The 23,590-nt window shown below is 44.4% G+C and overlaps 1 protein-coding gene across 1 annotated transcript in view; it reads right to left on the reverse strand.

Annotated features, from left to right (window-relative positions):
• Pcsk2 (proprotein convertase subtilisin/kexin type 2) overlaps positions 1-23,590 on the reverse strand; it is a 243,206-nt gene that overhangs the window by 3,530 nt on the left and 216,086 nt on the right. The window contains exons 8-11 of the mRNA XM_005365519.2: positions 17,657-17,832; positions 7,719-7,934; positions 5,814-5,914; positions 4,168-4,395 (exon numbers count right to left, since the gene is read on the reverse strand). Coding sequence (XP_005365576.1) covers positions 4,168-4,395; positions 5,814-5,914; positions 7,719-7,934; positions 17,657-17,832 — 721 coding nt within the window. The remainder of the gene's footprint in view (positions 1-4,167; positions 4,396-5,813; positions 5,915-7,718; positions 7,935-17,656; positions 17,833-23,590) is intronic.

The following is a 23,590-nucleotide window of genomic DNA, read 5'->3' on the forward strand; positions in this document are numbered from 1 at the left end:
TCACCTCCTTCAATGCAGACTCATGGAGACACATAAGGGCCTGTATGGCTTCCTCTCAAATATAATCTTGGCCACTCAGTAGCTAGGAGACCATCAGCATGCCCTCAACCTTCTCCAACTTCATCTCCTGATCCATGAAGACCCACTGAGCTCACAGCAGGACTGCCACAGGGCCTGATACAGGGCCCAAGAGCACAGGAGGTCATCTGATCAGTGAACTAAGGTCAGAGTCATAGTGGAAAGAGCCTGGGCCTTGTCTTTTCCTTTAGTTCTGGTTTGGTCTCTCTTGACCTTGAACATATTTCTCATGCCTTCTGTATCTCAGCCTCCTCATCTGTAAAAGATAACAGTGATAGAACACATCTCCCAGGCTCATACTGGCTATATATAAAAGCTACATGGAAAAGCTTCCAGGAACTCTCTGGAGTACTCATTTTTACCTCCTATTTCCTAAGAGACTAGAATTTGTTTTTACTGGATCTTACAGCCAAGTTATGAATAAATAACTTGAGGCCACTTAAGATTTAGCCTGATCTTCTGCCGTGTGCTCAGCCTGTTTGTTTAACAGTGCACAACCAATCTCACTTGCCTTGGATTTCCCATGTAATCTGCTTTTACCACTTAAGCTAACTGATAGCTTTAATCTTAAATTATCCATGCCTCGGGCCCAGAGGGCAATGCATGCGTGTTATGATAATCATTTGTTGAAAACAGCAAACAGGTCAAAAGCAACATTATATAACAAATACCTGCAATAAATTGTTGGAAGCAGCATGCAGATATTGATAGAGGCATGCTTGCAGTATTAAATGCTTCAGGGTCAGCTGATGCAAATGACTTAATTCCCTGCAAAACTGTTGGAGATTTCTATAAAGTGTCCCTCATCCCTTCCTCATATGATGCTGACTAATGGATACAGACCAAAGTCTTTTGCTAGGGATACTTAGACATCAGGCAGGCATAGGTACACACACAGCAATAGTAACAGTCACAGACACAGGACACAGACACAAGCACAGACAGGCCAGGAACTATAATGGCAGACAGATGAAAGACACAGGGAGAGAAGTGGAAAATTCAAACTTGGGCTCGCTTCTGGTCAAATCAATCCCAGAGAGAAGTGCCGACCTTTCTTTCCTTAAACACCAGTGTATTTTGGTGCCTTTGCTGTCTTTAATGCATTTACCTGATGCAGGTATCCATAAAATTCCTTGGAGCTTGTGCTTTTAGATGGTCATAGGTCCTGGTCTGAATCTTTGCTTCCCTATTCAGCATGGACTGAGGTGATGCTTTATGAGATAATGGAGTGGTTTATGGGGAAAGTGTAGGGGTTCTGCAAGGAGGTGTTTTATGCCACATTCTTGGACCCAGTGAGTAAACAGGGAGGATGCTTATCCATGGGTGGATGTTCGTCTATGGGAGGATGCTCATCCATGGAAATATGTTCAATTATGGAGGATGCTCATCCAGGGAGGACGCTTACCCATGGGAAGATGTTCGTCTATGGGAGGATGCTCATCCATGGAAGGATGTTCAATTATGGAGGATGCTTATCCAGGGAGAATGCTCAATTAGGGAAGATGTTCGTCCATGGGGGATGCTCACTGATGACTGTTCAACTAGGGAGAATGCTTACACAGGAGGGAATGCTCATTTAGGGAGAATTCTCATCAGTGGAAGGATGCTCACCTAGGAGAGGATGCCTGCTCACAGGTGGATTGTCCCCCATGAGAATAGGCTAGTTCACTGGAGGAGGGACATCCGAACCTTCCCACCAGAGGATGCTTTAGACATAAAGTACAAATTGGAATCCGCACAAGAACCAGGCAGTTATTTCTTCCTGAGTCTTAAGAGATTATTATCCCACTTTTCCTAAAGTGTGAACTAGGCCTGCTTGAAATCACGCATGAAAAGGCGAGACAAAGCTGCACTGATTAGGTGCCCACCGCGTGCCAGCTTTCTACCCTGTGTCACTAACACCTCCCAGAAGCCTGGTAAGGGAAGAGGCACCAGCGCCATTGTGCTGGTAAAGTACAAAAGAAGATGCCCTTCTGGAGCCCAAGGAACCCAAGAAGCATGTTCATTCACACAAGGGAAAAAAGCCTGCATCTTAGCTTTCACTAACGCATAAGGGAGACGTTGCTTCTGCTTTGCTCATGCATGTGGGCTGAAACAGAACTTTCTCATACCCCGTTGTGAGAGCCTGTTCATGTCCCATATTGCACATGTCTTGTGGTAACCTTTAACCAAGAAACAAGATGGGGTCTTGGTATGTAACCTAGGCGTTGTATTTCACCGGCCTCAGTTGCTCCAGTACAAAGATCACAGGTGTGTGGAACCGAGCCTGGCTTTGCAGTGGCATTTCCCCAATCATTGCTCCGAATTTATTGTGTACATTAGACACATATAGTAAATTAGATGCACATTAGAACTTCTTGTTCAATTTGTTTCCAGGAAAGAACAGGCACTGCTTTATCACAAATTGACTTTTAAAAACACTGTTGTGTTTTCAATACAATTAACTTTCTTTGTAATGCTTTGTATTTTCTCCAATGAGTTCAAAACCATTATATTGAGATGGGGTTTGCAGATTTCATACTACCAGCGGGGTCAGATCACAAAGACTGGAAACTGGCAAAATAGGGGTGTGAGGAAGGCCAAAAACTTAGAGGGGAGGTCTAAACTGGTAAAGCTCAGACTTGAATTCAGGTCTGGGTAACTGACTACCACAGCTTACAGAGCAGACAAGAAGAAAGGGAAACAGAAGAGAGGACACCTCTTGGTGTAATCAAGTCTCATTGAGCTCAGATGATCATCAGAAAAGGCAGAAGTAGGAGGTGCCTGAAAGGGACAGGGAGGTAGATTTTTTACCACCTTTAAATGGCATACTTCACAGAGGAGAATTCTCACAACACAAAACTCGGCCGTGAGCATGAAAGAGAGATTACTACATGCAACACTGTAGCTGCAGCTCACAATTTAATGTTGAGCAAATTAAACCAGAAACGGGAGCACCCGTGCTGTCTGATTCTAGCTAAGTTCAGGAACTGGCAGAAGGAAGTCACGGCGAGAAGATAAGAGCAGTGGCTGTAGCCACCAAAACTCAAATAATACTGGTGGACACGTCTGCAATCCCAGCACTCTGGAGGCTGAGGCAGGAGAATTGTGAGCTTAAGTCAGCCTAAACTACACTGTGATATCTTATTTTAATTCTGCTTTTGCAAACAAATATTTACCTCCTGTGATTTTCATGATCTATATGCAATGCAGAAGTTATTTGCATCATCTTACAGATGGACCAATAAGGCTAGAAAGAAATTAAACAAAGAGGTCTCTTTACTGAGGGAAATGGATGGAGGGTAGCTATACTTGACCCAATCAGTGGCTTCACTCAAACCCCTCTAAATCACAGCCCATCTCATGCAGAATAAAATCGAACCTTTCCCTTGTCCCACAGATAAGAGTTAACAATAATGTTAGTACCACAATGCATCACTCTTCAACAGCCAAGATAAACTACATACATTGAATGTGGTCAAATTCACAAATGAAAATTTCCACATAAGAATATATGTATACACACACATATATGTATGTGAAAGAGAACATAATGTAGGTTCCATTTATATTAAATATAGAATAGGCAAATCAAACGATGGAGTTAGAATAGTGATTGCTTGGCCTAGTGGTGGTGGTGCACACCTTTAATCGCAGCACTTGGGAGACAGAGACAGGCAGATCTCTGTGAGTTAGAGGCCAGCCTGGTCTGTAACTTTGGAATCCTGTCTTGAAAAGCAAAAACAAAGACAAACAAACAAACAAACAAGACTAGTGACTTAGTGAATGCTCTTGGGGAGATGATGATGGAAGAGATTTGCAGGGTGCCTCTGGGACATTAGTCATGTTTTATTACTGATCTGCATGGTTGCTATATTGGCTGATTAACCAGTGTACCGAAAAATAATGCTATAAACTATGGGAATAGTTACAGCATAGGTTCTGAGTTGTACAACTGTCTTCTGGAGTTGTGCACCTCCACAGCTTTTCCCAGAAACTGGTTGTCTCAAATGAAGCCCAGCATGGTTCCTGTCACGGAGAGGAAACCTGGGGTTATCAGCAACAGGGACATCTTCCACATGTGGCAGAAGAAGTACGGCCCCTACTTACTCAGGGTTCTGGACAGAGCCTCCCACACAGTGGAATCTCTCAGGGACAGTTTTCCAGTCTTTAGCCATTTTCACCATGGCACCTGCATCAAGGACACCGTAGCCAAAGAGGTGATTAAATTCCAGGCCAACCCCATTCCGTCGCCATTGATGGACTTCATCGTGGAGCTGGTTCCGCTTGGAGGTGAGCACAGTCAGATGCTGCATGTCTCTCCAGGTCAGATCCAGGCTGTGACAGAGTACAGAGCAAAGATCAGCGTGAGAAGGGAGCAGGATATGAGATTAACTCAGAAACTCAGTAGCCCTCTACACAGATGATAAATGGACTCAGAAAGAAATCAGAGAAACATCACCCTTCACAACAGCTACAAATAGCATAAAATATCTTGGCGCAACTCTAACCAAACAAGTGGAAGACCTGTATGACAAGAACTTTAAATCTTTGAAGAAAGAAATTGAAGAAGACACCAGAAAATGGAAAGATCTCCCATGCCCTTGGGTAGGTAGAATTAACATAGTAAAAATGGCAATCTTACCTAAAGCAATGTACAGATTCAATGCAATGCCCAGCAAAATCCTAGCAAAAATTCCTCACAGACCTCAAAAGAACAGTACTCAATCCAGGATAGCCAAAACAATCCTGTGCTATAAAGGAACTTCTGGAGGCATCACAACCCCTGATTTCAAACTCTACTACAGAGCTACAGTTCTGAAAACAGCCTGGTATTGGCATAAAAACAGACAGGAGGACCAATGGAACTGAATCGAAAACCCAGATATTAATTGACACACCTATGGAAATCTGATTTTTGACAGAAAAGCAATAATTTATATTTAGGAATACATATGTACATATGCATGCAACGATAATGAAAAAAGAGGTCATGTATTTGGAGGAGAGGGGTGTATGAGAAGGTTTGGAGGGAGGAAAAGGAAGGGGAGAGGTAGTATAATTATATTCTAACCTCAAAATTAAAAAAAATAAAAGGAAAACATAGACCTCGGTTTTATTCAGAATGGCTACATGCTCAGTGACAGCACATTTATCAGCCTCCTTTGAAGCATGGGATGGTCTTGTGACTAGGGCTGGCCAATGAGAAATAAATAGCAGCTCTGGGTGGGGGTTCTTGGGAAGTTCATGCAGTAAGCATGCGTGCTCAAAGAATGGTGATTGCTCAGTGCAGAACTGTGCATTTCCTTAGGATTCCAGTAGGCTCATCCCTCCTCACTCCAGCTTACTGAGACTACCCAGTTTGTGTGTGTAGGGCCCAGGCAAGTGGCATTTTGCTCACCCAAATCCCAAGGAACAGAGTTAAGGCTTGTCCATAGAGGTTGAAAGGCTGAAGAGAGACACTTATTTGGGCTTGCAGCCGAGTGAGTAAAGGCAGATTAGGCCCCATGATTGAGGTGCAATCATGAGATTACATATACACATCACATGAGATTACACACTACAATGCAGGTATTGGGAGACACTAAGCTTTCTTTAGCAAAAGCAGGCAACAGTTTCCAGAGTTGATGGTCCTGCGGACCTGTTTGGACAGGATTAGCCTCCACCAGAGTACTAATCCTCAGGTAGGCTGACATCTGATAGGTGACACTACCTGTCACCTCCTGAAACTCTCATGGCCCTCAACAGGAACATACTTAGCCTCCAGCGCCAGGGCGAACACGCCAGCCGCCTCAGGAGCGGCTGCAGATGTCCCAGAATGTCTCAGAGTACAGTTGCCATACAAGTCTGTGGTGGCCTGGAAAAGAGGATGTTGAGTAATGAATGAACAAGCCACACTGTTTGAGCCCTAGACGCTGAGGATCACGGTAGTATTGATTTTAAGCCGTTCTGAAGAGTCAATGGTCTGTGGTGGGTTGAGTTGCACTGAGCTTGGCTTTTGGACTCATCATCATGAGTTCATCCTAAGATATCATGACCTGCATCAGCATTTCATTTCTCTTCCGGAAGGAGAAGGTAGGATTCCCAAAGTGGGAAGACTAAGTTTCCGGAGACAGGGCAAGTTATTCTACCTGGAAAGGGCAGGTCATCCAAAACAAACATTCCTTTCTACCTAAAACTTACGAAGGTATTCTGAGACATGCCAAGAAACCCTGGCGTGTGCTGGTTTCCTCCTCAGCTTCAGTTAGGGGATACCATGTATCCCCTAAATAAAGTGTTAGGGGTTAATAGAGTGTTAAAGGACTTTTCAATGAGAACACTTTCATTTTCATATCTGTGAGAACTGGGTTTTCATTGAGATCATGCATAAAACACAGAAATTCTTCTCCCTATACAGGGTTCTCAGGAGAGCTTATTATTTTAGGGAGGTTTAAAGGTGGTCTATTGGGAAAATTACAATATTCAAAAGAAGGGCCCTTCCCAAGCCAAGTACAGAGAGTGTCATAGATGAGGGCTGACGACAAAAATCCCATCACTTGGGGCCTCTGGATAGGGACTGGGCTCCCAGAGGGTGGAACAAGGTACCACAAACAGAACAGGATCGAAGTTGCCCTCCATTGTTCCTTTCTGCTAGGCTCTGTATGGATCATAGGGGCTGAAGTCCCATTCTGCTTAGGAGTTGGCATGTCTTCTCTAACCTCAAAAACCCACCCAGGAGGGGCCGCAGAGGGATGATGGGTAGTTGTTAAGGGCAGCATCTCTTGTAGCCAAAAGTTCTTTCTCTCTTTGCTCATTTGTAAGACTGACTGTATGGCCTAAAACTTAGGATGTAGCTTATCCATGGCTTTAAGTCATATGTCTGGCTTGAAGGACTAAAGAAACACTGAAATGTGAGCATAGTAACCAGAAAGGCAGAAGCCCTGAAAGGGCTACTGTGCTCTGCCAGGGAAGAAAAGTTCACTGTGATACCTGGTTGCCTAGGAAGGAAGAGGATTTCCTCAGGAAAGAGAGAGACAGAGAATCCATTTTATAATATGAGGGAATCAGACTTTTTTCCCTGAGTAAATACACAGCTGGACTCACCTTTAGGAGGGCTAAGGAGCCACAGAAGTCCACCCATGGACATTATTATTATTATTATTATTATTATTATTATTATTATTATTATTATTATTATTATTATTTTGCTGTATTGGTGATCCAACCCAGCGTCGAGTATATGCTAAGGCAAGAATTCTACCCCTTGCAGCCTCATCCCTAGCCTGGTGGTGTTTCTAGCTGCTATAATGCAGGGGTGCTTTCTTAGTGCTTGTGGCTTGATGTGATGTCTCAGTTCTCACAGTTATTCCTCTCCTTGTAAGTGACATGCCGGGAAACCTATTGGTAAACCAGAGCTCGTCATTACTTGCATGCCAAAGCAAGATGCCACACCAGGAAGTCTACAGAAAATGAACTGGAAAAGGTTCGCTGCAGGATCTTATTTCCCACCTGCAGAGGGTCGGTCTCCATCTTGGTTAAGCTCAACTAGACATGGAGAAATTGGATGTTCTCCTTAGAAGCTGTGCTAACTTATAAAGAGAAGGGAGTGCGGTTGAGAGATCAGTCTGTCACAGAGGAGCCCCTGGCGCTAACGAACCAGACCGGAAGTAGTTTGCACGTACCACGCCAGCCTCAGGATTCCTCTTCCTCCCATTGCTGAAGGTGGATGCCAAGGTTGAAGAACAGCTCTCGTCGTACAAGGCGGTCCTGCCGTCGTTGATGGCTGAGTTGATAGAGATCGTCCACATGCTTGATGCATAACCATCGCAATTGCAGTCGTCATAGCTGCCGCCATCACCGGAAGCCCACACGTAGATGCTGCCTTTTCCCCCACGGCCCTGGTAGAGCAAGGAAGATGTGGCACCAAGTCCCAACATTGAGCAAACGGGAGCAGCAGGGTCCTGGCCTGGGGCTAGGGGTTAGGGGAGGGTTTCCTTTCCTGGTAAGATCCTGGTCTAGGGAGGGTCAGGATTTAAGCCAATGCTGGTGTGCAATAAAATACCGAAGCTTCATTTTATCTGGGCTAGAAACTCTCATCAGGTGGGAAATAGTAGAAATGATCTCCGCCCTAAGAATGATAAATATAAGCTCACAAGAATTTGTAATTTTAGCTGAGACTAACAGGTTAACAAAGGTTAGAGGCATTGCTTTAAAAATTTACCCATAAACGTATTTTTAAAAAGCCTTAAAATATGCCAGTGAACTGATTTTCAAAATGCCTCAAAGGTAGTACATGCTCATTATAAAAAATATCAAAGTATATAGAAAAGAAAAGTTAAAATCCTCCAGGGGCAATCATTGTGATCTTATTCTTATATGCAAGAGTTCAGAGAAATTTAAGTGTACATGTCTATGTTTATATTAAACTACATAAGTTGTATATGTAGATATAAAAACGAAGTATATGTTTAACCAGTATGATATAAAATCTTACATATGTGTATATAGCTTTAAAAAATCCAGTTGGCTAATAAGAGAATCCTATAGGAAATGATACATGCCATTTGACCTGGGCAAGGGACCAACTCTAGGAATAAAGCCTAATGTAAGGAAGTAACACAATAGCCAATGAAATCTGAGCTCCAGAGGGTAGCACGGTAGTTATCCCACTTGGCCATCATCAGTTACAGAAGATAAACTGGTTATTAGTGACTCAAGTCAGTATTGCTCCTGTCCAGTCTCTGCCCTTAATATTTTATTTTATTTTATTTTATTTTATTTTATTTTATTTTATTTTATTTTATTTTATTTTATTTTATTTATCTTTCCTTGCCTCTATGAGTAGTCTCCTTCCTGTCTGCCTTAACCAGGATTAGGCATTTGTTGGTTGCTTTCTCCTCTGTTGTTGTGGAGGCAGTGGAACTGGGTGGGGAGTGGAGAGGAGGGTAGCCATGCAGTGTGGGAAGTGACGGGCAGGTGTGCAAGTTCCTCTTTCTCCACAACTTGGTTCAGAGTGGCTGGGAAACCCTCTGAAGCAGTGGTTCTCAACCTGTGGGTCTTGACCTCATGGGAGGGGTGTCACATATCAGATATTCTGCATATCAGATATTTACATTGCAATTCATAACAGTAGCAAAATTACAGCTATGACGTACCAATGAAAATAATTTTATGGTTAAGGTCACCACAACAGGAGGAACTGTATTAAAGGGTTGCAGCATTAGGAAGGTTGAGAACCACGGCTCTAAAGGGAGGGGTGGAAGAGAGGAGGAAAGGGGGAGGGAGAGGGAGGAAAGAAGAAAGAAAGAAAAGGGGTGGGGGAAGACAGAGAAAACCCCTGTGTGGCCACCAGGGGTCTGTGATTCTGATTCAGTGGCTTAAGGTGGAGATAATCATTAGAAAACGAGGGACAGGATCACCTCCAAGGTCTATGTGCCTCTTGACAAGGAGAAGTGGCATTCTGAATTCCTTCTAACAGGACCAGGAACTAATTAGCCCGTGACTGAGTCGATAAGTTCACTAATAATTGTTTGACCACAAACTGGGAATTGTCTTCAGATTCTTGGTAAATCTATACTGCTGAAAGCCTCCATCAAAATAAGAACTGCTCTTGGAAATCAGGGTGAAGAGGAAACAGATGGTTTCTGATGTTGACATATTCTCAGGTTCAGATTTGGGTGTGATACCTGGATAACCCTCCCTTGCAAGTCCCTGAGCAGGCTGCCAGTTAGTGAAGAGAGAAGCATCCTTGATATAAGGAAGCACCTTAGTGTGAAGGGTGTGTCACTGTGACCTCTGCTTGCATAATTCCATGTATCAATACCCTTTGTAATATGACTTTGCAGCTTTATCTAAGAAGAGAAGGAGGGTCTCTTTCCTATTTGGATCCTGACTGACTTCATGTCTTGATCTGACCATCAAAATGTGAGAGATATCAAGCAGGAAAAGATTCTGAACACAAGACTTAAGGAACCTTCTACATCCCTGCTATGTCTTGGAACTTGGTTATACAGGACAACAAATCTGACGTAGCCTGTCAAGAAGGCAGTCAAATTTATGGCCCCAGCTGATGGTCAATTCAAAAGCTTCCTTAGACCAGCCAGTCACTAGCTTGCCTTTCACAAATGCATGAATAAGGATGTAAGAGGGGGCTGGGTTGCAGAGCAGCTGCTACTGAATGGAAGTGAAGGCCTTGTTTTGTAGCTCACCTTGTGCGTAGCCTTGAACTCACAGAATCCCTCCTGCCCCAGCCTCTCAAATGCTGGAGTCACACGTGTGCCCTACCACGTCTGGTTTTCACCTTGACGTCTTATGATGTTAGCATGCTTTAAAAAATTATTTAGCTTTTTATTGTGAAAATTACATGCAATGTAGAACAATTGAAATGCATAGACGGTGGAGCGGAAAATAGAAATTCTTTACAACCTGTGAATAAGTGATTCCTAGCGTGATTCTGTGGTTCCTGACAGCTTTATATAGAGAGACAAAGCATTAGTCTAGTTTCTGCAATGGACCTGGGATAATAAAATAGATTCACTTTATTTGACCTGCTTAAAAGTGCATTTTTTACTATTATATAATTAACATTTGTTCATGTGATTAAGGCTATTTTATATTATGCTTTATTAGTCTTATTAAATAGACATTTCACAATTTATTCTCTTCTTTTTAGATATACATGGAGAATTATTTATAGTTTTAAAATAATGCCTAATTTTAAAAATGAGCATAATTTTGTCTATGTCTTTTTTTAAAAAAAATCTCTGTTTACTTAGGTGGAGCTACTAACAGAAGGAGTTTTTGATGAGAAGGAATGCATTTTTGAAGATTCTTCATCCACATAGCTGTATTAATGCTCTTTATGATAACTCTAGTGTCAATGTCTATAAATAATAAATGCCAATATGAACTAGTTTTGTTTCTATGGTGCTGGGAATTGACCAGGGTCTTGTACATGCTAGGCAGACCTCTCCTTCCTGAGTGGGGTTCACGTGGCCCAGGCAGGCTTTGAACTCCTTCTGTCGCTGAAAATGACCGTGAACCCCTTGATCCTATACCCTCTGCTTTCTTCCACTTCTTTTTTTTCCCTGATAAGAAGGGAAGAATTGTAATAGTGTGTGAACCGTTTCAGAGGCTGGGTTGCAGGCTTTAGGCCAAGCATCCTTTGGGCTTCAGAGGCTAAATCAGGACTGGTGTCCCTGAGCGCCCTGGCCAGGAGGCATCTATCACCTGCCGAGGCCCTGGTACTGCCGCCGCTGTATCTGACCCACACTCTGATTAGATTTCATCAAGCAGCTCCAGGGCTTTGCCTGACCCACACCTGATTAATCACTTTCTCCTCAGTCAGCCCTCTACTCCCTCATCCTGGGCGGTGTTTGAGTCACTCTCTTGCAAGAGGCTCATCATCTTCATGCATTCTAGTGCAGAAACCTGACACTTGTGCCGTGCCCTCCGTCCTTCCATCCTCCGTCTGCCCCAAGGACAATCTATCAGCCCGCAGTCTCATCAGGACCGCAGAGAATTCCTGCAGCTTGTCTTTAACTACTCAAAACTTCTTGGCTCTCTTTAGCAGATGTCCTGAAGAGATTAATAAGGGACTGGAATATAGTCATTAGAGCCAGCCCAAATATTCCAGGCTGTCCTGGATGTCTCTGTTCCCTTTATGTAGGAGAAGAGCGTCATGAGTCCTCTGTCATCATCAAGGTTCTCTCATGCTGTCTGAATTCTTCTTCTGAGCGGCAGAGCAAAAGAAGGTGTGGGAAGATGAGATTCCGTGTTCTCTGGTGTCTTGTCTGTTGCCTCATCCTTCTCCTCACAGGGGCCATATTTGTCCATTCACGCAGTGAATGTATGCTCTCCACTGCTCTGTCTGTCTCTAACTAGATTGCTTCTGTGACTGTAACAGATGGCAGACGGTGTCATCCCAGATCCTTTGGTTTTCAGAAGCTCTTGTGCTTGGGAATTTCCAAATGCCAACGTGGGCATCTCTTTGTCTTAGTGCTGTTTCCCAAGAGGCCAAAGGCTTCTCTGTGTGCCTGTCCTCCAACTTGGACTACTAGAGCTGTCACCCCCAGGAGTAAATCTCATCCATTGGTTTCTGTCTTAGCTTCCTTGCACCCAACCAGTATAGTTTTACTGTATCTACGTGTATTTCTGGTAATCTACGATTTTCATTGCTCATGGGGTAGCTGGCTTGAGCACACAGCCTGAGCTGGTCCCTTCTGGTTCTCATCACACAGCCATACTCACTCCTGGTGCTACCTTTGCCTCCAAAACAGCATCAACTCAAATCTCGAACTTGAGTTGAACACAAGCTCAGCTCAGATCTCAAATTCAAGCCCTGTCTCAGGGTTTGTTTTCGGGAGATCTCAAAGACAAGACTGTGTCCCAGTTCGGTTTCTGTTGCTGTGATAAAACACCATGAACAAAAGCAATGAGGGGAGAAAAGAGTTTGTTCAGCTTACAGTTTATTATGGTCCAGTCTCCGGAGAAGCCAGGGCAGGAGCTCAAAGCAGGGACCTGGAGGCCGTGGAGGAGGGCTGCTTCCTGGCTTGCTCTCCATGAGTTGCTCAGGCTGCTTTTGTAGAGCACCTACAATGGGCTGGGCCCTCCCATCAGTCACTAATTAAGAAGATGCAGCACAGGCCTTCCTTCCAGTCTGGGGAGGGGGCGTGTTTTCTTGATTGAAGTTCTCTCTTCCTTAAAGACTCAAGCTCATGTCAAGGTGACATAAAACTCACCAGCACAGGTAGAGCTTAGTTACTGGCTACCTCATCATTCAGGATCTCTGTTGTCAATTCCCTGGTGTACTGTGGAGAATGCCTTAACTCTAAACCGAACATAAATACTACCAAGTTAAAGAGGCAAGACTGCCATATGGCACAGGCAGGGGGAACGATTTATTCTTTTCCTTGAGCATGCAGCCTGAGCTGGTCCCTTCTGGTTCTCATCACACGGCCAGACTCACTCCTGGTGCTACCCTGTGGGGGATCAAACCCAGAGAACTATGCATGCCTGGAGGACATTTGAGCACCGACACAGGTTGTCAGTTCCCTTCTTTCCATCTTGCCTGTTCTTTGAGAAAACTTACAAGAGGCAAACTGACATTTCTAAAGATCCGGATAAATGAGGTTTATGTGTGAAGCGGGTTAGGCACTTGGGAATGGTAAAATCTATGGCAAACAGGGTGCCCACTGTTAAGGCTCTCTTACCCACTTCTTCATTTTCCTCCTCATTTTTATTGTTATTATATTGGACAAGCAAAACCTATCTGTAGGGTATTAATATTAAAGGGCAAATGTAAGAGTTGCCACTGTGTGTAGGGGTCAGACTTCCGTGTATGAACGGACACCATCTCTCCCAGGCGGGTTTGTCTTTAGAGTAAACCAGATAGCTGAAGGGATGAGAAGCCCTTCACTGCTGTATAGTATGCTGCCACTTACAGAATTCTCCACACTGTCTAAAAAGTGTGATCTTGAAACAAATCCTTGTTCCCACAGCTTGGGGAGAAGCCAGATGACAGGACGTGTCTTTCCCACCTCACCGTGCGCTTTCCTCGGCAAAATATTTGCATGCTGTTGTCGGAAGATAAGTCATGAAGATTTTTCTCTTGCTTTTTAGCAACCTTGGCATGTTTTGCAAAGCACTGCACTTGAAAATGCCTTTCAGGTGGAGACAAGGAGGTTACAGATGGAGCGGAGAGAGCGATCCAGCTCTGAGATGTGACATTCGGAAGCACATGAAATGACAGGAGCCACCCAGGGATGCCTTGTTTCAAATGCATCTGCATTGCAAATGTGGCAGGAGGGCACTTGTCACTTACTTGCCTGATCCTTCCAGCTTCAGGTGCCAAAATGTACCATGTCTGCTGGATAAATGGACACCTGCCAAATACCCCCTAGGTTCTTGCTGTCTGGCGCTGGGTTGGATGTCTGCTTTTTTTTCAACCATGCGGTGAGTCACATGTTAAGAAAGCAAGCTGATGATGTGTCAAGATTCCCAGCCTTGAGTATGTGAAGCAGAGCAGCGACACCACCTTCTCCAACCAGGTCCCATTGGTAGGTCTTCGGCTTGTGCCGTTCTAATGCCAGGGTCTTCCACAAGGATTCGGATTGGCTCAATTTCAACAGCAGATTGCCACAAACCTTGAAACAGGACATTTTGCTAGTTTCCCACCAGGCCCCACCCAAGTGTAGGATGTTTAGTTAAAGACACAAAGCCGTTCACTTTCAGGACTTTGTGTTTCTTAAAACTTGTATTGAATATAAGGGAGACAACTCTTTTATAGAGTGAGGTCATGGCTTACTTAGCAAAGCTGTCCTCCATGGCCACAGGATGGAAAACCTGTCATTTTGCAGAAACACGTGACTCAGGGTTTCAGGTGCTTTTATTCCAGTCCTATCCCCCGAAGGGAACTTTCAGCCTCACTAGGACAAGGCTGTTGCTATTTACAGGATGGGCGTGGAGTATAAACTTCTAAGACAGAAGAAAACCAATGAGGTGTTGGTGAACAACACATTCTCTGGAAGGAAGTCAAAGCTCTATTTGTCAGTTTCCGTCCCTGATTTCAAGCTCTCAGTGTGACATCATCAGGAGCAGCTCCATCATGGCACTGACTATGCAGGGACACTTCTATCATTAAGATTAACCCCCCCCCCCCGAAGTCACATATCTACTTTGACAATTCTACTGGTGTCATTCTTGGTCAGCTCATGTTTAGGCAGTCATGTTGGTGAGACTGTGTGGGTTCTAATGTTACTAGGTGATGTAATCTCACAGCAAACTCCCTGATCCTCCAGCTCTCACAACCTTTCCTGCCCCTCTTCCACACCGATCTCTGAACTGTAGATGTGGGAGTGTTTTGTAGACATGTCCCTCAGGCCTAGTCTCCTCAACTCTGTATTTGGATTGGATGTGGTTTTCTGTGAATTTTTCTAGTGCTTGTTCTTGAACTATGGTACAGAATGAAGGAAGACGGTCTTTTGAATTTGCAAAAGAGGAGAAAAAAAATACTGTCATCGGACCAGTGATTGACCATCCTGCCTATGAAGGAGAGAGCCAGGGGATATCAAGGTGACCTGGAATAGCGACCAGGTCTTTCCACAGTTACAGAGTCTGGCTAAATCCCTTTCTGATGGCCTTTCTAAGATTGGAAGGGTGCATGAATTTTCTAGCACTACCATAACAAAGTACTACAAATCGTGTGTTCTAAACAGCAGAAATTAATTGCCGAGCTGCTCTGGAATCCCCTGGAATTTCATTGTTTGAGACTGAAGTGTCGACTGAATTTTGTCTCCCCCCCAGACCTCGGAAGAAGGATCTCATGCATCCTCCTCAGTCTCTGGTGATTTCCTGACATCTTGGTATTCCTTGGCTTGCACATGGATCCTGGGACCTCTGTCTTTATTTTCGTGCAACATTCTCCCTCTGAGCATGTCTGTGGGCAAACACTATCATTTTAATTAATAACTAAGGATTTTTATCCTTATTATACTGGCTTAGGGGCCTGACCCACTCAACATGCCTTCATCTTAACTAATTATTTCTTCAATGACCTGAATCTCAAATTAGGCTATCTTCTGAAATTAAGACTTGAAGAGGACAAATGGGGCACACTATTCAACCCTGTTACAGGGTGACATATGGTCTTATAATTCTGTTCGGATCTTTGGCAGAATTCAACAGTACACGAGAGATTTCTCCACTAGAGGGTGGGGGAGGCCGAATATCCACCTTGTGAGATGTCCCAAGAAGAAGAGAAAAAGAAGGTGTTAGAAATGTCACTGTCCTGAGTCTTTCAGACAGAACCACATTAATTTTGAAACATAGGCTTGGGGAGGATGTGTCTCCTAATCTGGGGCCAAGGTTTCCCTGAGAACAGAGGCTGCCAGGCTGTGACAAGAGAGGATGGGAAGGGGTCTTTCCACTACCTGAACACATGTCCCAAGGAAGACCAAGGGACTGAAGAGAAGGAGTTCTGAAGCCAGAGAAAACAGGGATGAGGTGGCCTAGCATCTGGGTGGCAGAGCCCTAGTGTGGGTTTTCGTACATCTCACAGCTGTCTGGGATCCAGGAGGCCTAACTCTCCCTCAGCTACGTGAGGACCTGCCTGAATCACCCCATTGCTCCTGTCACTCCTGCCTCCTCAAAAGATGTCCTTTGGCTCAGCTACCTGGATGTCTGTTCCCATGGCATAGAGATCAAGCAGGACATACAGCTTGGTCACCAGACATCTATAAGACACTGTCACTCCCAGAATGTAAGGTGTTGTCATGCCCTTTCTGTTTAGCATGGGTGTTTAAGGTGCTATTTTAGGGTCTTAGTATCTCAGGGTCTATGAGACATGGAGTCCCAAGTCATTGATAGTAGCACTCCTCTGCCCTTGAGAGAATCTTGTGAAAATGAAGTCTTGGCCACAGCAGGCAGGCTTGGCTGAGCCATGGCATTTCTCACTACTTTTCTCCCCAAGGCTTGCCAGTGGCCGTGCTTGAAGTTCAGCGATGCAAAAACAGCTTGTGAAGATGGTCTGGGAACCGATGCTCAAATCACAAATATTGTGGTATTTCAGGCCCCAGCAATCCAAAGAAGAGTCAGGGTACCCCTAATGTGCCCTCTCTGAATTCTTGATCCATGGGACCCACAATATCTACAGAGGCTGTGTTCATGCCATGAAGTCTTAGGGTAGTTGACAAAGGGTCAGCGGTGCATGGGACTGTGGGCATTTCCCAGTGCCATGACTACATTGTACCAAATTTACATCTCATAATGATTCCAATCCCTTGAAGGATTCCACATATGACTGTTCTCTAGGCAATAAAACAGGACAGGCTGGGTGCAATCACTTGCTGATAGGTTCTCAGGTACAAGGGATTGGAATGGGGTCTTGGCCCAGGAGTGCTTTGCTCCATGAACCTGACTTGTGTCCTGTCTAGGTGACCCCTGTCCTGTAATATGAGGCAGCATTGTTTCGTTAACTATGAAGCTGTGTCTCCCGGTTGCCCTCCCATTGGAGGCTCCAACTTGGTGCCTTCTCTTCGGCCCTGTCCATTGCTGAGCTAGTTCAGGAATCAATGGCCACAAAATTCATTGCTCAGACCTCCTACCATAGAAGCACTGGGGCTTTTCTTGGAAGCTTCTGCCCCTGGATACACCATTGAGTGTGGGCTGAGACACTCTCACCAGCAGCTTGTAGGCTGCTTCTGACTTTCCACTGAGCACGTCACAAAGAGGCCAGTGCTGGTCCATTTCTGGCATGCATGGGTGACTTTGCATGAAGACAACCTGTCAGCTCAGCAGAAACTCTTTCAGAGTAGGATGACAGTCTCAGAGTCTTGTACAAATTTCCTCCTCTGTCCCCATCACACAGGTCAGGCCTTGTTCCTGACTAACCTTTTCTGACGTCATTGCTTCTCACTCACATACGATTGCTTGGAATTCCCTCCCATGCACCTCTTGCATGGCTAAACCCTACTTTCCACAGGATCTAAATGGACCTGCAGAGTTAGAGACCCACTTCAATCACACCCTGCCACTTTGTACATTGTATTGTCACCACTAGTTTACCCTCCATGTCCTACCTCATGTATGGCCTGGAGCCTTGTGGGGACAGGCATTTCTTTACCTTGTTCACACCGTCAGCCATGGCCTGGAGTGTGAGCTCCCGGGGTCCATCCACCGTCTTCCCATTGTCTGTGGGGCCCCAGCTGGCACTGTAGATATCTATCATTTGAGGCATGTGACTGATAGAGGAGGCCTCGATGATGTCTGTCATAAAAGGCTGGTCCAGCATCCGGATACCTGCGCACAGGGTGAACAGAGAAACAAGACGTTGGTACCTCAGCTCTCAGAAGACTTGGGGGTAGAGAAAAGTTTGGGTCCTGGGAGGCCATGGGGACCTTCATGGAGTCTGAGGGTCAAAATGGTACTCAGATCACCCTACCCACTTCTTTCCAGACCTTACTCATGTCTGTTTTATATTGATTTTATTGAGCTCTACATTTTTTTTTCTGTTCCCCTACTTCTCTCCCCTCCCCTTCAACTCTCTCCATGGTCCCTATGCTTCCAATTTACTCAGGAGATCTTGTCTTTTTCTACTTCCCATGTAGATTAGATCCATGTATGTCTCTCTTATGGTTCTCATTGTTGTCTAGGTTCTGTGGGATTGTGATTTGTAGGCTGGTTTTCTTTGCTTTATGTCTAAAAGCCACTTATGAGTGAGTATACATGATAATTGTCTTTCCGGGTGTGGGTTACCTCACTCAATATGATGTTTTCTAGACCCATTCATTTGCCTGCAAATTTCAAAATGTCGTTATTTTTTTCTGCTGTGTAGTACTCCATTGTGTAAATGTACCACAGTTTCCTTATCCATTCTTTGGTCGAGGGGCATTTAGGTTGTTTCCAGGTTCTGGCTATGACAAACAATGCTGCTATGAACATAGTTGAGCACATGTCTTTGTGGTACAATTGAGCATCCTTTGAGTATTTACCCATAAGTGGTATTGCTGGTTCTTGAGGAAGGTTGTTTCCTAATATTCTGAGAAATCACCACACTGACATCCAAAAGGGTTGTATCAGCTTGCATTCCCACCAACAATGCAGGAGTGTTCCCTTTACCCCACAACCTCTCCAGCATAAGTTGTCACCAGTGTTTTTGATCTTGGCCATATTTACAGATGTAAGATGAAATCTCAGAGTTGTTTTGATTTGCATTTCTCTGATAGCTAAGGATGCTGAGCATTTCAGCCATTTTAGAGTCCTCTGTTGAGAGTTCTCTGTTTAGGTCTGTACTCCATTTTTTAAATTGGATTAGTTGTTCTTTTGATGATCAATTTCTTGAGTTCCTTGTATATTTTGGAAATCAGACCTCTGTCTGATGTGGGATTGGTGAAGATCTTTTCCCATTCTGTAGGCTGTTGTTTTGTCTTGTTGACCATGTCCTTTGCTTTACAGAAGCTTTTCAGTTTCAGGTGGTCCTATTTATTAATTGTTTCTTTCAGTGTCTGTGCTACTGGGGTTATATTTAGGAAGTGGTCTCCTGTGCCAATGTGTTCAAGTGTACTTCCCACTTTCTCTTCTATGAGGTTGAGTGCTTCATTCATGTCTTACTTGAGTAATTATTTGAAGAAAAGAATTATTCTCCAAACAAAATTTATTTGAATTCTTACTGGGGGGACAAGGTGTGAAAAGGCATCCTTACTAAGCCTCTAAGTGGGAACCCAGCCTCCTACGGTGCAGAATTGACCTTTGTTGATGGGACCAGGTTTCTAGATGCAGCTGTGACTGGAAAGAAGCGATGGACACTTAGCAAGAAGCTCCAGGGTGCAGAGAGCAGGGGATGGGGTGGTACAAGAGGCGAGGAACCATCAGCTCATCACAGCTTGGAAGGAATGTGGCGGAGACAGAGATGGAGCAGGTTAGTATAAATGGTCAGCAATGGGGTACGTGATACACTGGGGTATCTTTGTGAATCTGTTATTCTTTGATGTCTTTTGGGTAACATCTTGCCAGGAGGGAGTAGAGCTTGATGTTCAGGATTGAACTGGGCAAATCAGAGCTGCACACGGGACACAAGGAGAAAGGACAAAGAGGACAAACTCAGTCATCAGACCGCCTGGCTGACCTTAGGGCTGCTTCTAAGTGAACTCACCAGCAGCCAGTGAGATGAGCCAGCTGAATCTGGTCTAAACTGCTCTCTGCAAGGCTTTGCCATGTGGGGTATGCCAGCTACACCCTAGAGTGTTGGGAAACTGAGCTGGCTTTACCCATGGGAACCACTTTGATCTGAGTGTGCTTCCTAAAGATTTGTGCTGGCTCCTGGATACTCAGTAGCAGTATGAGAGCTGACGGAATTACGTCATTGTGGGAACACTGTTCTCGGAAGGGAGTAACGTAGTTCACTGGGGACCTTGTGAATGAGTTGTTAAAACATGAGCAACACCGAGGCTCCTGTTCTCTGTCTTTTTTTTTTTTCATTTTTCAAGACAGAGTTTCTCTGTATAGCTTTGGTGCCTGTCCTGAAACTAGCTAGCTTTTGTAGACCAGGCTGGCCTTGAACTCACAGAGATCCGCCTGCCTCTGCCTCCTGAGTGCTGGGATTAAAGGCGTGCACCACCACTGCGTGGCAAGAGTGATGAGTTCTTAAGAAGGAATGTCTGCATCTGATGTCATTGCTTTCTTTAGGGTATTTTCTTCTCCAACAGAAACAACAGATTCAGAAGAATAAGCAGGAAAGGCCAAAGATGGTCATTAATCCCTCTGCCTTTGCCTTAACCCTTAAGTCAGGGCACCCATTTATGACAACTAACGTTCAATTATGAATTGGAATCTTTTTGTTGGGACGAAGCTCATTTGGATTAAGAACTGTTCCGAACTTTTTAGAGGTTGAGTTGTAAGAAAGCTTAAAAATACGTTTCGCTGTGGACCTATGTCTACTCTGTTTACTTATGAAATGTAGCCTGTGCACAGTGGTGATGCTGGTAATTTGCTTTAAGGAGAATGCTTATGTGCTTTCGGATTCGCTCAGTGCTAGACACCCAGGCCTGGGTTCAATCAGCAAGCCAGTAACAATTTGACACGGAGACCACCGGACTACAGGATAAACTGAACAGAAAGTATTTCAAGTGAAATCATTCCTGCATTGTAGGTGGCAAAGAAACAGAGGAACAAACATTTTCTTGTTTTAAGGAGAAAGCTCATATGCTTTTGGATTTACCTGGTACTAATGACCCAGGCTTGAGCAGCCAACCTCACAAAGAAGAAAGGACAGGTAAATTTAACAATGGTCAAAGTAGCCCTTGCTGTCCCACCAGCTGCCCGATGGCAGCCCGGCACCTTGGACCCTCTTTCTCTTTACGACTGTGGTTCTGGAGGGCCCCTCCTTCTTCATCCTGTCATGCAAGCTCTCTGTGCTGAACGGATATGCAATCGCTGATATGTATTCATTTGACTGCTTCAGCATTGGGAGAGGCAGGGGTGGCCGCAGACCGAGAGCTGAGTTCGTTCATTTTCTTGGGGCCAGACTCCTGGCATTTCTTTTAATTATGTTAACCTCAGGAGGACTGAGGTACACATTTATTGAATGAGATGCAGTATTAATCCTGCAAATGACAGTACTATTAGCGACCAAGACACAGGCTCAGGGTGACCTTAAGGCTTTTTAGGGGGGCAGCATCTCCCCAAAGGCTAGACATGGCCTTGAGTTTTCAGCAGCATTAGGCTGACAAACCAGCAAGTCATGTTGCTGGGAAGGTTTTTTTTTTTTTTATTTTTGTACATTTACATATTTATGACTGATAGATTTTAAATTTCAGTTTTTTCCAATCTCCCCCTTTTAGTGTGTGCACGTGAGTGTACCTGTGTGTATGCATGATATCTGCCTGTATAACAACAAGCCTGGGACACCAGTCTTCATGTTTGACAATTACTCTTAGAGCTAACCTGATTGGAACTCTTCCTCCCTCCTTCCTTGGCTATGTGGAGAAACAGTAGTAACAACTGTGTTCTTAAAAATAGATGCCCGAAACTAGAGAGTGCCCAGTTTTTTAGATGTCCTTTAAGAGGACTTCTGAGGCTCATACAAGCCCCTGAGTGGAAAAAATGAAGACGGAGTTGGTTCCCAGTCATACAGGCTTGCAACTCCATCCCGATTTGGCTTCATCAGTAGAGAGAGTTTCCTAAGCAGGGCCACCAAGTGCAAAAGAATCTCACAGTTTAATAAGATGTGGTCACTGAGTTTATGTGTCATATAGAGATGCAATAATGCGATATAATTGCAGAGTGCATTGAAGAGCAAGGAGTTTTGCATTGGGCCGGACAGGTAATATGTTGGTTGTTATTATTAGTTTTATAGTTGTCATTATTCAAGTACCTATGGATATTTGGACTGTTAAAGCCTTTCTGAGTACCGATATTTTGAGACCCTGAAAATGAGAACCCAGGAAAAGTCACACACTGTATTTTCAACACCTGAACAGCAGGAGATATTGGCAGATCTGGTCTTGTAGTCTGTTCTGCCTGGAGGTTCCCAGAGCACTGTGCAAAGGGTCACTAGACGGGCATCTTTGCTACACTCCGGGAAGTTCCCACTGATGTCTGGTACCCAGACAAATCCTACAGTATATTTGAGAAGCTAGGAGTGTCTGGAGAAGGCTTCTGATTGCTGGGAACTGATCTGATGTAGGCAAAGTCGCAAAGGTTGATGAATCTGGTATGAGGGCCTCTTTCACCTCCTGGGGTGACACTCCACTGTCCCCGGTCTCTCAGTTCTACTGACCTACCCATTCTTTCATGAAGTGACCTTGATATCTTAGTGGGTTTATTCATTGGCTCCCTCCCTCCACTTCCTTTTCATTCTTTTCTCATATTCGGAAAATAGGATTTGCACGTAGACTGTGAGCCAGAATCTGACCTGGATTCTGCAGTGCTAATACAAGACCAAGTAGACAGACAGTGCTTTTGTGGAGACTGTGGTCAACAAGGGAGAAGCAGCAGTCACATGACCATGTGCGACACAGATGGCTTTAGGTGTCAACTTGCCTGACGAAGGAATCCCTTGGGAATTGTCAAAGCATCATTTTGGATGTGTCTTTGAGACTGATTCCAGAAGTGACTGATTGAGCCCGAGTGGCATAAGGGAGCAAGATCTGTCCTCAATGGTAGCAGCCAATCCTAGCAATACCTTCTAATTCATACTTCATGAGGTTTTATCTAAGTTGCATTTACCCAGAGACTGACTCGTATGCGTTTGGGAAGCTAGCATACAACACACAATATTCACGGGACTGTTAGTGGGTGTTAGCTATTGCACAGACAGTGTTGGGAGTACTGGTCAACTGCAGAAAAACGGAACTGCTAGTCATCTTAGCTCCACATCTACAGAAGTAGAGTCTGGATGGACTGGTGGCTTTGTGTCCAAGTTTGCACCGAATGAAACAAACTTATGACCAGTTATTTGTGACGTACTAAGAGTGCTTGACCACCAACAGGAAACATGAGCAAAGTCTATGCACTGAAGAAATGGACAGGCAGGAAGCAAATGAAGAAGCGCTTAATGGTCTCTTTAATCTCTGTCAGAAAATCAATTTTCTATTTCATAATTTCATTAAGTAGCGGAAGTTGGCTTCCTACTCAAGATGCTTCTGATTCAGTCTCTCATGTTCTGGGATAACAGGCCTGTGCCACTAAACTGTGGCAAGTCTTTTTTTTTTCTCTTCTGTTCAAGACAGCTTGAATCAAAACCCACCAAGTGTTCCCACCAGCGCGCCTCCCTAACTGAACATCTCCAGAATGCCACAGACTAGCAATTATCTTAGTTGACCACCAGATGGTGCTTTAGCTCTCCATTGCATAGGAAGTTCCTGAAGGAAAATTCTCGGGAAGAGTTAGGTTCATTTTTAGCGAAACACACACACACACACACACACACACACACACACACACACACACACACACACACACTGACGACAGCGTTTAGAACTGTCATCCTGATTGAGTAAAATATTTCCCCCTCTCAAATTTGTCCTCTTAGGATTATCATGCCATGCTGGCTGTTGTA

This window comes from Microtus ochrogaster, unplaced genomic scaffold (assembly GCF_000317375.1).
Source record: "Microtus ochrogaster isolate Prairie Vole_2 unplaced genomic scaffold, MicOch1.0 UNK3, whole genome shotgun sequence".
NCBI classification, from domain to species: Eukaryota; Metazoa; Chordata; class Mammalia; order Rodentia; family Cricetidae; genus Microtus; species Microtus ochrogaster.